The sequence below is a fragment of the Microcaecilia unicolor genome, unplaced genomic scaffold (genome assembly GCF_901765095.1).
Source record: "Microcaecilia unicolor unplaced genomic scaffold, aMicUni1.1, whole genome shotgun sequence".
In the NCBI taxonomy this organism is placed as follows: Eukaryota; Metazoa; Chordata; class Amphibia; order Gymnophiona; family Siphonopidae; genus Microcaecilia; species Microcaecilia unicolor.
Window position 1 is genome coordinate 370,780 of NW_021963002.1, and position 17,178 is coordinate 387,957.

General features: G+C 42.7%; 1 protein-coding gene across 2 annotated transcripts in view; it reads left to right on the forward strand.

The window, feature by feature from the left end:
* LOC115458706 (vesicle-associated membrane protein 7) overlaps positions 1-10,467 on the forward strand; it is a 48,044-nt gene extending 37,577 nt beyond the window's left edge. For both annotated transcript variants that reach the window (XM_030188531.1, XM_030188532.1), the window contains exons 6-8: positions 3,633-3,700; positions 8,798-8,890; positions 10,311-10,467. In XM_030188531.1, the coding sequence (XP_030044391.1) occupies positions 3,633-3,700; positions 8,798-8,890; positions 10,311-10,379 (230 nt within the window). In that variant the 3' untranslated portion in view covers positions 10,380-10,467. The remainder of the gene's footprint in view (positions 1-3,632; positions 3,701-8,797; positions 8,891-10,310) is intronic.
* The last annotated feature ends 6,711 nt before the right edge of the window (positions 10,468-17,178 follow it).

Here is a 17,178-nt window from a genome sequence, read left to right on the forward strand (position 1 = left end):
TTTCTGGAACCCCACTTAATAGGAACCCACCCCCTCAATAACAGCTTTCAAGCCTTCCCACACAGAGGAGGCACTAACCTCTCGTGTATCACTGAACTCAAGATATTGAGTTAGCTTATGCTGCACCTCAGCCTACTTACCCTGTGATCCTGTACTGGGCTTTCATTGGGTCTCCAATATGCTCTACCCCTGGGGAAGTCCCTAAAATTAAAATCACAGTGTACCGGACCATGGTCTGACCATGATGGAGACTCTATACCAGCCCCTCCCCCCTAGGCTGTACACCCAGAAATCCATCTCCCAAGATTATATCCAGTCTGGTGTAACTATCATGTACAGTCGAGTAATAAGAGTTTCTCTGTAGAAAACTTAGGTCGCTGTACGTCCAGGAGCCCAACATTTTTCAAAAGCTGAGTATAAGCTCTTGGTGCCTCTGAATGCAGAGACTGATCTATCCCGTTTTGGAGAAATAGCAAAATTAAAGTCCCCTCCCACCAGTATTTGACCTTGCACCTTAGCCAGCAGGGCAGCATACACTCTCTGCCAAAAGAGTCTTGAGAATCAGAAGGGGCATATCCATTAACTAAGGTGACTCGTTTACCCAAAAATATCTTTCACCACCAGAAGAAACTTCCCATTGCTCTCTTGTACCGCCTCTATCACAGTAAATCTGAGTGAATTGAATAAGATAGAAACACCATTTCTCTTTGAACACATTTAAGTGAACAATTGAAGATTTAGGTGTAATGCTTGTAATGCAAAAGCCGTTCACCTTTTTTATTAAAATGTGTTTCTTGGATAAACACTACATTCAGTTTCAGTCAAGCAAGTTCTTTATATAATAAACTTCTTTTGCGTGCTGAGCTGAGCCCTCTCACATTGAAAGTACCCACCCTAATGTGCAAATTACTCATGAATCATCAATTTTAAAATATTGACTAAAAATATGAATGACTAGCACTAAAGGCCTGTTAAATACACAATCCCTCCCCATTTTGTTCACACCATCCCCCCCCTCTTGTCCACCCCCCAAACTCTGTGTCCTGCCATTCTCTGATGCAATTTCCTGTTTCCGTGAGGGTGGGACACTGAGAGGGAAAGGAAGGCTGGAGGCGAACCTGCTTCTTTCACTGCCACCGCTGCTGCGACTTGAGGTAAAATAAAATTTTTAAACGCAGGTCGGCAGGAAGGAAAGGAGGGCTGTTGTGGGAAGCTATGGTCAGGAAGGTGATGGCTGGGGTTGGAATTGGAACTCGGGGACTGAAAAGGGGGCAGGTTGGGGCGAGTCACTGGACATGGATGGGAGGGGTGGTCAGAGGAGAATCACTGGACATGGATAGGAGGGGAGGACAGCGGAGAGAGAGGAGAAATCGGACATTGATGGGAGGGAGGGCAGAAGAGAATCGCTGGACATGGATGGTAGGGGAGAGGGTAGAGAAATCGCTGGACATGGAGGGAAGGCAGGGGAGAGAGGAGAGTTGCTGGACATGGATGAATGGAGGGGAAGGCAGGGGAGAGTTGCTGGACATGGATAGAGGGAAGGGCAGGGGAGAGAGGAGAGTTGCTGAACATGGATGGATGGAGGAGAGAGCAGGAAAAATGCTGGACATGGATGGAGGGGAGGGCAGGGAAGAGAGGAGAAATGTTGGACAGGGATGGAGGCAAGGAAAGACAGAGAAAGAAGATGCACACAGATGGAGGGGAAGGGAGAGAGGAGAAATGCTGGATATGGATGGAGGGGAGGAAAGACAGGAAGTAGATGCACATGGATGGAGGAGAGAGGAGAAATGCTGGACATGGATGGAGGGGAGGGCAGGGAAGAGAGGAGAAATGTTGGACAGGGATGGAGGCAAAGAAAGAAAGAGAAAGGAGATGCACATGGATGGAGGGGACAGGAGAAAGGAGAAATGCTGGATATGGATGGAGGGGAGGGAAGACAGAGGAAGTAGGTGCACATGGATGGAGGCGAGAGGAGAAATTCTGGACATGGATGGAGGGGAGAGAAGACAGGAGGAGATGAACATGGATGGAGGGATGGAGAGAGAAGAGAAATGCTGGACATGGAGGAGAGGAAGGAGATGCATACGGATGGGAGGGGAGGGAAGAAAGAGGAAGGAGATGCATACTGACGAAGATGAGGGAAAGGGAAAAGAGGAGAAAAACTGCACATGGAGGGGAGAGGAGAAATTCTGGACATGGATGGAGGGGGAGGGAAGAGAGAGGAAGTGAGATGAACATGGATGGAGGGGGAGGAGAGAGAGGGGAAATGCTGGACATGGATGGAGGGGGGGAGAGGAAAAATGCTGGACATGGATGGAGGAGAGGGAAGAAAGAGGAAGGAGATGCATACTGATTGCAGTTTTTTTACGAAGGGAATTGTTACAACCCAGATAGACTGTTACAGTAGTCGAGTCTTGTAGTGAATAAGGATAGGATGAGTGCATGGAATCATGATCGACAGACTGTTGGATTGAACATAGTGGTCTAAGTACAAAAAACCCTATCTTGCTTAAATGAGAAATTTTGAATGGAAAATGAAAGTTGGGAGTCCAATATTATACCTAGGTAATGGAAGGATTCAACCGGTTGGATAACAGAACTGAAAAATTAAGAGGCATACTGGGTTTAATAAGACCGCCCGTTTACCCAACAGGCTACTGTTTTCTGGGTATTAAGCACAAGCTTGTTGTTAGTGAGCCATTTCGAAGCCATATTCAAACAGTCTTGAAGAGGGGTGATAGAAGGAGAAAAAGGATTAGTAGGTCAAATCACTAAGATGTCATCTGCATACAGGTAGCATGAGATCTGAAAGGAATTGGATGAGTGTGGCAAGAGGGCTGAGAAAAAGATTAAGTAGCAGTAAGGAGAGGATAGAACCCTGTGGTACACTGCATGTCAAAGGTTGGGGAGAAGATGTGGAGGAAGGGGTGATGACTTGGAACAAACAGCCTGAAAGGATTGATGAAAACTAGGCCAAAACTGAGCCTATCCCACAAGTTCTGGAATAGTGGGAAGGACCAATGGAAAGAAAATTTAACAGGTAAGACCTAATTTCTTCATTTAAAATGAGTAAAGATGTGCAGTTTAGGAAACATGCTTTTTAAAAGTAGAGTGTTGAAGGCCACTGTGGTAATGGAGCTATCAGTGTTTTAATGAGACTTTATTTTATCAGTACAGAAGCACAAGGCAGAGCACCACCGATGTTTTCAGGTGTTTGTTCCATGTTGTCTGAGCTATGTTGTGGATATTGGTATAAACTTTATAAAATGATTGGGGGTACTAAACACAAAGTATTCCTCCCTGGAACATAGTGAAGGAGTTTGATATTAGGGGTGCTCAAGTACTCACTGCATCCACAGAGCTGGCATATAGGCCATGGAGCTTTCCATGTCTTACCATCCAGCGTATGACTGCTGCCATATTGGCTAAACCCAGAAATTTTTATTGTAGGCAAATGTTTATTAGTTGACCTCAAAGGAAGTCCTGTGACATGTCATATTTCAAAGAAAGTTTTGTCTGATCTGTACTTATGAAGAAATTTAAAAATGACTGACGTGAGACAGCATATTTGATGAACTTTGTGGTGCCTTTGATACCAGCAAAATTCAATTCTGTCTTGATTTTCTTCCTAGATTTGGTGGCGCAAAGAGGAGAAAAGTTAGAACTGCTCATAGACAAAACAGAAAATCTTGTGGATTCTGTAAGTATACAGAAATGGCTGTTGAGTATGGTGTTACGTGTAAAAAGTTTATAAAAAAGCATATTGAAAGCATATACGTATCTTGTAGCACCCATACCTCTACTTTGATAGGTGTAAAATAATGAGGCTGATAAGCAAATAAGCCCAGAAGTAGTTGTCTGTCTTGGTGAATAAAGCTGAGATATGTAGGTATCAACCCCAAAACAATTTTTTTTTATAGCACCATTTATGCATGCAGAATCCAGATGTGTTCCAGGTTTACAGGGACATGTGCATAGCAGGAGACTAAAGAAGCTAAAGACCACAAGATATGCCATAACTGGGTCAGATCAAAGGTCCATCAAGTCCAACATTTGGTCTGACGGTGATCACTCCTAGTCACTAGTACTGGCAGATTCCCACAGTCTACAATATATAGTTTATAAACTCTCTTCTTAGAATGTCTAATCCTTCTTCTTCTTTTTTTTTAAACAAAGAGGGGGTGTTCATTTAGTGTACTTTAAATCGATTTAATGAATTTATGTATTTGATTTGGATTTTGGATCTTCTTGCTCATTTTTTCCAAATCCAAGCTCAAAGCGAGTTACAAGCAGGATATCCAAGTAATTTTCTTGAAAAGACTGACAGGCTGGAGTGGTCTTCAACAACAACTCAGTGTAGTTAGCATGTAAGGACAGGGCCGGGCAGACTTCTATGGTCTGTGTCCCAGAAATGCTATAGAAAGACTATGATCAAGTGGTTTACATTACATTCATTGATAATGAGTGTGACAGTTGGGTAGACTGGATGGAAATCACTTATTATGTTGCTGTGTAAGTAGACTTAACCTAAATTGGACCAGAGGGCCAAGATCACAAGGAACATCAGTAGGAAAAATAGGATTTGAACTTTGACTTCTTTGGTTCTCAGTCTGCTACTCTAACCCCTAGACTGAAGATTAGCACACATTAAAAAGCTTTTATTAAAACAATGTGTGAAATGAACCTAAATGTCCAGAAATCAGGCAGACGCCCAAAGAAACCAAAACATTTTTGCCGTGAGTATATCCCTTCTTTAAATAAAGTCAAATATAGTAACTGCCCTGAACACATTATCTGACAAGAAATTCCACCTTAATTATGCATCAAGAGAGTATTTTTTCACACATATATTTCAAGTGTGTTAATTTCTTGGACTATCTCTTACTTTTGGTACTGTTTGAAAGGAAAAAACAGCTGTTCCACCTCACTCATTGTACAGACCCATCATATTTTCTCTCAGTGCTCTCTTCTGTAACCTGTTCTTCATAGGAAAGCCATTCCATCCCCTTTATCATTTTAGGTGCCCTTTTCAGTATCTTTCTAGTTTTTATTATATATTTATTTGAGATGGTGGACCAGAACTGCACATAGTATTCAGGTGCAGTGGAACAGTAGATTAATACAGAGGCATAATGATATTCTTTGTTTGTTTGTTTGTTCTTCCTTCCTTTCTTAATATTCCTAACTTTCTGTTTGCTTTCTTGACTGCTGTCACGCACTGAGCTGAGGATTTCAAAACGTTTGTCTGTTGTGATTCCAAGATCTTTTTCGTGGGTGGTAACTCTTAACAGAGCCCAACATTTTGAACCTGTGGTTGGGATTAAGTGCTGTTGAGTCGATGATGATTCATTGCGACCCATGGTAGTTGCATTATTTACATAGAACCCCCCCCCCCCCCCCCCAATCCCAACCTGGCCCTGATTTTAGGGACATCCTATATATGTATTTCTCATCCTTTTTGAAGCACAAAGCATACCTACATTAGCAAAAATGTAGTGCAGTAGTCTCTGTGGAGAAAGCAGTGTGAACATCGAGAGGACTTATATAACCAAATAAGAGTTGGGGAAGACAGAAGGCCTCCCCTCCCCCCAATCCCTAAATTTTAAAATGAAGAGAATAAGTGGAGACACACATGGACTAGTGACAACGGAACAGCATTCTAGTGACTTGTACTTCTGGGAGAGTCTGTGCCACTGTGCATTGCAGAATTTGCACAGAATTTCCCGTCTTGTGCAGATTTTGTTCAGTGACCAGGAGGCAGTGGTGACTCCTGCTGTTGATCTCCTTCCTCCTTCCCAACATGCAGGCACACATCTTCTCTTCGCAGCATCCATTCTTGTCCCTCTGGTCTCCTGTTAATTCCCTTCCCCCTCTCTCCCCATGGCACACCTGATGCACAGGCTCTCCCAGCCCAGCAATGATCACCACAAGCAAAAGAGGAGGAGAGGGGTTGCACGTGGGTTGTGTCCTCCTTTTGCTGCCTAGTGCTGAATGTAAAATTTGAACCATGGTATTCTGTGTGGTTCAAACGTTGCATTCAGCACCAAAGCAGCAGTGGATGAAGAAACAGCCCAGTGCGTAGCTAGTTTTCTCCTCTTCCACTTGTGGTGATCAGAGATATGCTGGGAGTGCTGTTAGGGTTATGCTGTATGTGAAGGTGTCAGGGGAGGGGGAGTGTGCAGCAAGAGTGGTCAGAGCTGGGTGTTTGTATGCCAAGAGGGGGGGGGGGGAGAAAAGGCTGGGAAGATGGAGGGTGGATATGTTGGCGGGATGGGTGTGTGGGGATGGTCATTGAGAGAGATCTGTGGAGGGTGGGTATGCTGCGGGAGTTTACAAAGAGCTTTGGGTGTGTGTGGGCGGGGGAGCAGCGTGGAAAGAGTAGCTTTAGAAAAAACTTCAGGGATGTGTATGTGTGGGTGGAAGAGGAATTTTAGAAAGTTTTATGGGAGGTATATACTGGGGGGAGATTTGAGAGAGCTGTAGGGATGTGTGTGCCCTGGCAGGGTTTTAGGAGGTATGTAGAGAGATGTGGTAGCCGTGTTAGTCTACTTTTAAAGGTAATCAAGAGAAATAGAGTAAAATAAAACATAGAAAAGAAAATAAGATACCTTTTTTATTGGACTAACAATACATTTTTTGATTAGGCGGTATGTAGAGAGAACTAGGTGATCTTGCTGGAAAAAGCGTGGGGTGGGGGGGGAGGGCGAGAAGAAGATCAGGGCCACCTAGAGACTGAATCTTGCCGCTCCCCCCCCCCCCCTCCCAGATCGCTGCTGCTACCTAAATACCTTGGCTGGCGGGGATCTCGAGGCCCCGCCAGCAGAAGACATCTTCATCCATCGCTGACTGCCTGCCTCTGCGGCTGCTTTTCCTCTTGGGGCATGCTCGGTTTCAAAACTGAGCATGTGCGCCTGAGAGGAAAAGCAGCTGCTCAGCAATGGGCAGAAGAGCAGTGCTGGAGGAAACTCCGGGTCCTCCCCAGCCTCCAAGGGGAGCCCAGCACCAGAGTTTTCTCTCTCCTTCTGTCGGGACGGGATCACTCTTGTCCTGTCAGGAGCGGGAGAGAGAGACCCCGGCGCCGGGGCCCCCCTTGGAGGCCTAGGCCAGGGGAATTCCCCTCCCCCCCCCCCCCCCCCCCTCAGCGGTCCTGAAGACTAGCTGGTGGGGTGTCCACCCTTAAAAGAGGCAGAGAATACTTGGGATTGAGCATGTCGAGGGGAGAGAGATGAAGCCTAGGAAGGAGGTTCGAGCTAGTAGGGAATGAGACTGCTCGGGGGTGTGGGTGGAGGTCAAGTCCGAGCATGGAGAGGGTTGGGGGGGATCATACCTGGGGCATGAAAGAGACTAGTCTTTATGATGGGAAGAAGGCTATACAACAAAATTAAACGAATAGAGTGCAGAGATTTTGCAGAATTCAAAAAAAGAATTGCATAGAATAATTATTTTTTCTACAGAATTCCTCCAGGAACGCTTTTGAAATTTAACTGATGTACCTATGTCAAAGCATAAGTGAATATGGTTTTGTATATGGATATAAAAGACTAGGGCGTCCTCAGTGTACAGGTAACCACTGCTGGTTTTGCTCCTCCCATCCATTACCCATCAATTTCCTCCGCCATCTCCATGGCCTCTCTGCTACTGAAGGATGTAGTCCAGATTTTCCAGTAACACTTCCTTGGGATTCAGATACAGTTTGCCTCATTGCACATAACTGACTCTTGCCGTGGGGGCCCCCTTTTTCATCCTTCTAGTGATCTGTACTTCACTTTCCACACTCTGTGTTCTCTCTCTAAATGTGGAAATACTGTTCACCTGAGCCCATTTCTCACTGTCTATGGACTTCTGCTTCTAGCTTCTAGCTTCTCACCGTCTCTGGCTCCTTTCAACTCTTAATCCTCCCCTTAGTTACTCACTATGAGCAGACCTCACCACCCTTGGATATTGGCTCTCTCCATATCTAGGAGAAAACAGAAATTTATGTAGTGCAGGCAGTTGACTTGATTAGTTACCTTGGCTTTGACATGTACATGGCAGAGCTAGTGCTTAGTGCATTCTTTCCCCATTTGGCAATTAAGCCAGAAACCTGAAGGGATCGAAGAATTCCCAGGAAGAGGAGGAGATGTTTGTGCAGTGTTTGTGCTTCACAAAGTAAGTCCCAGCTATCTTTGCCATGCATGATGTTCCTTAATTCTTCCATTCCAAGGCTCATGCTGTAGCTAAAAATGGATGACTGCACCTGTTCTCAGAAAAAGTATGCACATTTAGGAGGCAATTCTATAAATTACACAGCCAAACTAAGAGTTATTCTCTAAAGGCGCACCTAACTGGTTTGGCGAGTGATCGGTTGGGGTGCATGCCAGTGGGCACAGGTGCCTATAGACATGTATCTTACATAATCCTGTGTTACACGCTCCCTTGTTGCACTAACGTATCAACAGCTACATGTCTGTGGCAGGCATAACTGATGGCGCGTTATATTTTTGGTGTGCTAATGTTGGTTTGCGCTAGTGTTCTATAATGGAATCTTGGCACCAAGGTCTTGTTAGTAGAATTGGTGCTTAGCGTGTATCAGCGATGCACCAAAGTTGATACATAACTTCATAGAATGTTGGTGGTGTTGTCACAAGGTCTTGAGAGTAAGAGCCCAGGTGACTTTGTGGCACACTGGATTAGACAATTCTAGGTCCTGTAGAAATGAATGTAAAAGTTCCAGAGAGAAGCCTCTCCATGGACAGTTAACAGCATTATCATACAGTGCATTACATTGTATTAATTAATGTCTTCAACTTTCTTTTAGTCTGTGACATTCAAAACCACCAGCAGGAACCTTGCCAGAGCCATGTGCATGAAGAATCTAAAGCTCACTATTATCATTATCGTTGTAACCATTGTAAGTATTGTGCTGTGCGAGGGGCTTTAAATCCTTTTAACTGTTCATGATATAGCTAGGTATATAGATATATAAATAAGTATGACCTTTTTTAAATAAAGATTTTTGCATACTCACATAATCCTGGAATTGTCAGCTTTCTACTGATACAAAATATTTGACAAAATAAGCCCTGTTTCTCCTGGTTTTATTGCCATGATTTGTGTCAGATGGAGGTAGGAAACACTAATTTTCTTTGGCAGCCCTCCAGACTGGTCCAGACACTTGGGTTACTGACTTGGGAAAACTGACCTCAGAGAATCCTATATCTATGTTGTGCAGTCCTCATACTGCCAACCTCCAGCAAATGATAGATGTATGAAAGCCTTTGCAGTCTGTCCATGATCAGGTCAGGAGTCAATGATTGGGGGAAACATATTGTAAAGTCAATGGGCTGTTATAGCAGCTTCTTGTTATATATTGAGGCAGGATGTCTTGTTGGGTCCCTTCCTTGCCCTAGGGGGTGCCACGCCTGGGTCTCCCCTCCCTCCCTCCACCAGTGGTCCTCTTCCTCCCTCCCTTCTCCCTCCCCCTCCAGTGGTCCTCTTTCTCCCTCCCTTTCCAGTGGTCCTCTTCCTCCCTCCCTCCCTCTCCAGTGGTCCTCTTCCTCCCTCCCTCCTCCCTTCTCCCTCCTCCCTCCCTTCTCCCTCCTCCCTCCAGTGGTCCTCTTCCTCCCTCCCTTCTCCCTCCTGCCTCCAGTGGTCCTCTTCCTCCCTCCCTTCTCCCTCCTCCCGCCAGTGGTCCTCTTCCTTCCTACATTAGGTGTGTATCCCCATTATTCTATAACAGGGTTGTCCAACCTCAGTTCTCGAGGACCGCAGTCAAGTCAGGAGTTCAGGATTTCCCCAATGAATATGCATGAGATCTGTTTGCATGCACTGCCTCCATTGTATGCAAATAGATTTCATTCATATTCATTGGGGAAATCCTAAAAACCCCACCTGACAATGGCTGAGGTTGGACACCCTTGTTCTAAAACCACTCGCATTAATTTTAGGAACACCCCCATTTCTATGCTCCCTTTTTCAGATCCCATGCCTAAATGTATTCACATTAAATTTAATTAGTGTCAATAATTGCTTGTTAAAAAGCCAATTATTGTTGCTAATTATCTTAATTAAATTGCATGTGCAAATAGGACATGCACCCCAAATTTGTGCACAGACGTTTTGACGACTTTTACAGAATTACGGGGATTATGGAGGGTTAAGTGACTTGCCCAGAGTCACAAGTAGCTAGAGAAATCTCAGTATTTATATGTGGCTAGTGCTCAGGAATTCCCTTTTATTTGAAATCAAGGTTTGCTTCTGACTTTTAATTGAGCAGAAATACTGGCATGTTCTAGAAATGTTGCTGGCAATTGACATGTCCTCCTTTTCAGGTTGTCATCTACATCATTGTGTCAGCAGCATGTGGTGGACTCGCATGGCCGAGCTGTGTAAACAAGTAAAGAAAAAAAGAGAGAGAAATGCAGCCAGTCTCAATGTGTATGGAGAAAGAGAATCCAACGGATTTATAGGAGCAGAGCTTTAATAACCTGAAACTTCTGGGAATGCCTTTCTTTCACTATGGACAGAAGCTGCCCTACCTTCCCATTTTTCCGTCTATACAGGATTCTGATTTCTCTTTGCCTTACGACAATTTAAAAAAACAAGGTCCTCTCTAGAAATCCTTTCAAATACCACCTCATGGACCTGGAGCCTCAACAAAGCTATGGATTACTATTTTGGAAGAACATATGGCGTAAAGACACATTTTTCTTTTTAAATGACTGCCTGATCTTATTTTGATGGGACCCATTGGCATTTTACAAGTTCCGGTTTGGTGAGGTACAGGCATGCTTGTTTGTGTATATGTACAGTGTAAGTGTGTACCTGTGCACAGAAGTGGTTTTGCACTTTATTGTGATCTGTAGACTGATGTTACATGGGAGGACAGGACTTTGTTTGAATTGTTTTCATTTGATGGTTAGGGTGATGGTAAGAGGGTCAGCATTGCTCAGACGACAAGGGATGTGTGTGATGAAGGTATGTGAAAATATGCATCTATTGTTTGCCTTTTTCCTTCAGTGCACTATGGTATCATCTGAACAAGGACCATTGTAACCCCTTAAGAAGAGCATACACATTCTCCTTGTTCCTCATATATTGTCTGATTTAGTAAATTATAGTGAATACTGCGGTTACAGAACAGCCATGCAGGGAGAAAGGCAGGCAACACAGTTTGTTAATAAACATTCTGAACAAAAGGTAGTATTTCTTTATTTGCTGCTGTCAGCAGTGATGGGAAAGTTCTCTTTTCATGCAATAAATCTGAATTTTATCAAGTTTCTGTTTTGTATATGTTACTATACTGTGTTAATTTTTCTAGATCCTGATGTGCAACCTGTGTTTTCCCTGGTAGCATAGATCATCACATTTTGTAAGCTTATGAGTATCAAAATTATTTTTAAAAAAATCACAGGAGAAAGCGTTTCTAAATTTAACCTTGCAGCTCAAGTATTGCTTTGCAAACTCTATGGCAGTTTCCATCTTGCACCCTTACCTGTCTCAGTGATTCATCAGTGGGGCATGGTATTCTTTTGCACAGATGTCTTGGCTATGAGTGTATACATATGACATATGGGCCGTTGATTGATATACCGTGTGTTGTGTTAAAATGTACCTCTTAACATTCCTGTGGCATTCAAGTCTTTTCCATTGGCAGGCAGATGAATGCTGTAGTTTTGTTTATGTGCAATACCAGCATTGTTGATTTTAAAAATTACATGGGTTAGACTTATTGTTATGCTTGAATTCAGCTTAGATAACTCACCATGAATGTTGTCCTACAATGGATATGTTTAATGAAAATAATTGTTTTGTTTTGTTTTGCATGCAGGTCTCTCTATAAAACTACTTATTTTTCTGTTATTGTAATGTGTATTTTCATTCCCAGACTTGCCACTCACAAAATGAAGAGACAAGCGTATGCTGGTGCATAATGTTGACAAGCTGAACCTAATTGGTTTGTATTGATTATGATGATATGACAGATTGCATATCCTGTTAACACATAGGTGTAATGGAATTTGTGACACTTTCAGACATGGCTGCATCTAGAAACATGGGTGATAGTAACAAAAAAAATTTGTAAACTAATTTAGGAAAAAAGTCCATACAGGTTGAGTATTTGTTTCCACTTGCTATTCACAAAAAAACAGATGCTACATTGTGTGTACGATGCAGAAATATATCATTTTAAAAATTCCTTCAAGATTGTGCTCATCACATTTGTAGAAAGATAAAAAAATTAAAATTGTTCAAACATGAGTATACAGTGCACATTATCAACTGTACTGAAATTAAGATTGTGTTCATTATTCTGCATTAATGTGATATAACAAATAAAAGAAAAAAGTCAACTGTATGAATGGCTTCTCATACTACTAAAACCAGATCTGCTTGAAGGATCGGTCCTACAACCAACTGAACTTGCTCACTTTTGTTTTGTGGAAGTTCTTATTTAGTTTGACATGGAAAGTCTGCAGAATAACTGATTCAGTGACCGTACCAATGTTTCACATTTTCAGACATCTGAAACCCTACGAGGCAGATCTTTGTTGTACTGCAGGAGTGAATAAACCAAATTACTGTTTGTTTTAGTATGGTATGATTTTCTGTTCTGATTTCTCTCTTAATAGGATTCATTATTTGGTAGAGAAGATGGAAGGCATGTGATCTGTTAATTAAATAGTTAAGTGTATAGTTGTTTTAATTTATTGTCATTAAATAAGTCTCTGGCACATTTAAGTCTCAGCTAATAAATCCTAGTAAATTGTGTATGTGTAATTGTTAATCAGAGAGCTTCCTTGAAGTTCTGACTTGTATGATAATCAATTTTACATGCCTTCTGTCACTAAGTGCCATTAAAACAAAATACATTGTATGCATCTTATTTTTTTAACTCCTGTGTTGAAAACCCGATGCCAACAGTGATTAAAACAAAAATAAAACACACACACATTTTAAAACTATTTACTTTTAAATCCTTTTCACTTATTTTCCATATGAAAACCTGTTGAGAATAAGAATGGAAATCATTTTTTATTCATCATGTGAGAAAATAATATCCAATAATTGGCTTAAGATGACATGAAAAGAACCTTTGGGTTATGAAACTAACTGAGGAGGGAGGGAGGGAAAAGCAATTTTTAAACTCTGCTGACAGTGATTTGAGCAATAAGTTAAGGCAGTGGAACCCAGAAGTAAGAGAGCAGAGACCCTTTTATGTGACTGCACCAGAGAGATCTGAGGGCTATCCATCTTTCCTTGAGCCTCATTTTTCTACTTGGTATAAATATGAGGTGTACAGTTATGTTTGTCTTGCTAATGTATATGATTTTAAATACTGTACAGGTGCATGTAAAATTTTTGGAAACCCCTGGTCAAATTGTAAGTGAACCAAAATTAGAATATGCTAGAAAATTATACAGACACAAACATTTGCAAGAATAAAGTGTCCAAGAGCAAATGAATATGCAAGAAATCAATACAAAGATCAATGTAATACATTGAAACAACTAGGTATAAATAGCTTTTAATTAAAAAAATCCTTAATATATAACGTTTGGAAGTTATGGTTTCTAAATTTAAAATTGTCCATAGAAAGATCTAGAACTCAACATGTTTCAGCATCAAATCTGTTTCAAGGGTCAATCTTTGTGTTAGATGCTAAATGTGGACAACCTCAGAGATATATTACGGGCAAAAGAGCCCACAGAAATTGCAACCACATCACTGTTCTAAGAATACTCATCCAACCGTACATATTAATGGGTTTCCACCAAAATACTGTCACAATTAGGAGGTGCTTAGTGGATACATCTTAATTGCATAATTGTTAATGTGCAGTATGTTCTGCTCATTAACTGCAGCATACTCTCCATGCCCATTCTCTGCCTATGCCCTGCCTAGTTGCTGCCTCCAATGCTAACTGTCCTTAACATATGAATTAGCATCTGCTAAGGGTTGGAATTAACACAAAACCAGTTACTGTGTGCAAATTTGTGTTAATTGTGTAACACAATTTAGTAAAAAGGCTTCTTATTGTCTTTCAGCATCTTCATTAATTTGTGTTTTGTAGTTTTGATTGTTGATATAACACATTTTAGAAAGCGGCCACTGGCTGTATCGGGGAGTAATATTACTCCAAAACGCCACAGAGCAGTCCAGATGCATGAGTTTGCCTTTTCCTACTAGTAAATAAAGACAGAACTAGTGACATCACTCAAGTGTCCAGTACAGCCCTCCACTAGTCAATATTTTCTCAGTCTCCAGCAGATAGTAGGTGAGGCATCCTGTGTAGTCTGTAACTTGCTTGGTTAGGCTTTTTTTTTTTTTTTCGGAGGTGGGGGTGGGGTGGGAGGAGAGTTACAAATATGCATACCGGTTTGGTCCCCCCTCCTCTTAAAAAAAATACCAAGTTAGCACCAGGGCTTGGACTTGTTGGCTCTGCTAGTGGCCTGGTTGGTGCCAGATTACCCCCCCCCCCCCCTTGCCTCTGTCTCGATCTTGATACCCTTCCCCAACCCTTGGGAGGGAAACTTTGAAAGCCCCCTGGGAACAAGTACTGCAACTAATTTCAGCAAAATAAAGTTGAAGCACAAATGTTGTGCTGAGACACCATGGTTGGTAATTAAAGCTACCTTCAGTGGATAAAGGCACCTGGGTTTATTTTGCAGCCTTAGGGAGGCCGCACCAGGCCAGAAGATCAGTTCTGGTGGGTGGTAGTGCCAGACAAGGATGGAGTTCACATGGCCCTATTGAGCTACAGCATTTACTGCTGTTGAAACCTCAGAAGGCCAGTGTGCACAGTCATGTGCAGCAGCAAATTTGGTGTGCAGTGCTGCTGGTGAGGTTCTACTTCAGAGCATAGAGGTAACCAGGGGACTTATTCCTGGAATTTAGTAACAGAGCAAGCAGAAAAATGCGCAAGGGCTTAAAAGCCCCGAAGGAAGGAATCTCAGGGACAACAGGTCTCTGTTGTCCCTGCAAGGGGGATTTTCTGGACATGGAGTTGGTGGCATCTGTGGAATCTTTGAGTCGGTGAGGGGTGGGGGGAATCCAAAGTCCCTGTCTTATTTCAGGGATCAGGAGGAGCATATTCCAGAGGAAGAGTTCCACTAGGTGAAGATACTACTGTGGTTCAGATTTTTCATAAGGATGATATGTCCCCATTCATTGCCCAGGTGATGATGTCTCTTGGAAATGAAGTTGCAAAGCTGGTGGCATCCTCAAAGTCAGAGGCTTTTCTGTTGGAGGGGTTTCAAGAAGCCTCCGTGGGCCTTTCCAGTTCATAGAGTCATCAAGGAGCGAGTTGCTGCAGAATGGGATACCCCAGATGCATTATTGTGTCAGCATTTACCAAGAAGACTGCTATTTTGTGGAAGGCAGAGTGGCTCTAAAGGATGCTCAAGAACATAGGTTAGAGATTCTGTTGAAGCAGGTCTTCAAGGTGTTCATCATGTCGGCTTAGTGGCCAGGGCCTGTTTCTGCTGGACAGCGGTTACCAGAAGATCCCATGGAGGGAAGTTCTGAAGATCTGTCAGAAGTGGCTTGATTGGAGATGGGTGTGGCATTTTTTTTTTTGCAGATGTCCTCTACTACCTTATTCAGACTGCACCTAAGAATATAGCCTTGTTGATGTCTCCACACTGGTCTTGTGGCTTAGGAGCTGGTGGCAGATGTGACCTTGAAGGTTCGGCTCGATGAGTTGCCTTTCAAAGGGAGGTTATTGTTTGGCGATGATCTGGAGAAATTGGTGAAAAGCTTAGCTGATTCTAAGACCTCATGTCTCCAAAAAGCTCACTGTAAATCTTCTAAGAATGAGCAGACCAGGGGCCAGTTTAGAGATGTTAAATGGTATAGATCTGGTAGAGAGGGAGGTTTATCTCCCATTATCACTCTTTTCAGGACCACACAGTGAGGTTTAGGGGATTTCATTCTGGTTCCTCCTGTGGAAGGTCACCTGAAACTTGTTTTTCAGAGGTGGGCTTAAATCTCAGATTAGTGAGTCCTCGAGATGTTGGATATGCTCTAGAATTTGCCCACCCCCTTTCAACACCTTTTTTTAGTCTCCTTGTTGGTCCCAGATATAGGCGGCCACTGCCTCCTCCACCCTAGAAAAGTTGCTACTATTACAGGCTGTAGTTCCAGTGCTGGTGGAAGAGAGATGCCTAGGAAACTATTCCATCTACTTTTTTGTTACCATGAAAGAATGGTACTTTGGCCAGTTCTGGACTTCAAATGGGTATTGAAGGATCTAAGTTTTTATTTTTTTCTCTCTCTCTTGGTGATTCTTCATTCAGTGAGTGGTAGTCTACCACAGAAAATTTCTCAGTTTTCTAGACTTGACAGAAGCCTATCTGCATATTCCCATTCACACAAAGTACAAATGGTATCTGTGTTTTTACTTCTGGGGTGGAAACAACACAGAAGAAACATACACCCCAGCTAATACCAAACAAAGATTGTGGAGACAAGAGACAGCTGAATGTTCAGTATCATTAATCGACTCAACACTTGCCATGTTTTATCAGTAGAGTCTGCATCAGAAATCTGATAAATAACTTGTATTAGTGAGTAGTTCTGTGGGGTGTTAATGTGCTCCACCAGCCAACAATCAGAACTTTACACTGCGATCTAATTCCCCTGACAAGGGGAGCAATCTAAGCTTATCACCAAAGCATCATCCTGTCAAAAAGCTTCAGTTTCTGCCACAAACAGAAGCTTTTGGTGGGATAGCACTTTGCAGATAAGCTTAAATTACACTGTGATCTAATTCCCCTGACAAAGGGAGCAAAGTTCTGAGTGGAGTGCTGGCTGGTGGAGTGCATTTGCACTCTCTCCCTCCTCCCCCCCAAACTACTTGATATACAAGTTTATCAGGTTTCTGATACAGTCCCTACTGCTGAAATATGGCCCATGTCGATTGAAGTATTCAGTTGTCCCTTGTCATCTCCATCGTCTTTGTCAAGGTCTGGGGTGCCATTTTTAGTTTTAAGCACATCCTATTGGCCTAGCCATAGCGCCAAAATCATTATTAAAGAGGGGGGGAGGGGGGTCTTGCACAGAGAAGGGAATACTGGTTTATCTGTATTTGGTCAGTTAGGGCAAAATAATTCATCCTAAGAAAATGAGGTGGCTGCTGCTTGGGTCATCAGTTCCTGGAGGAGCTGAGCTGGATGGTCAGCTGGTCAAGAGCAAGTT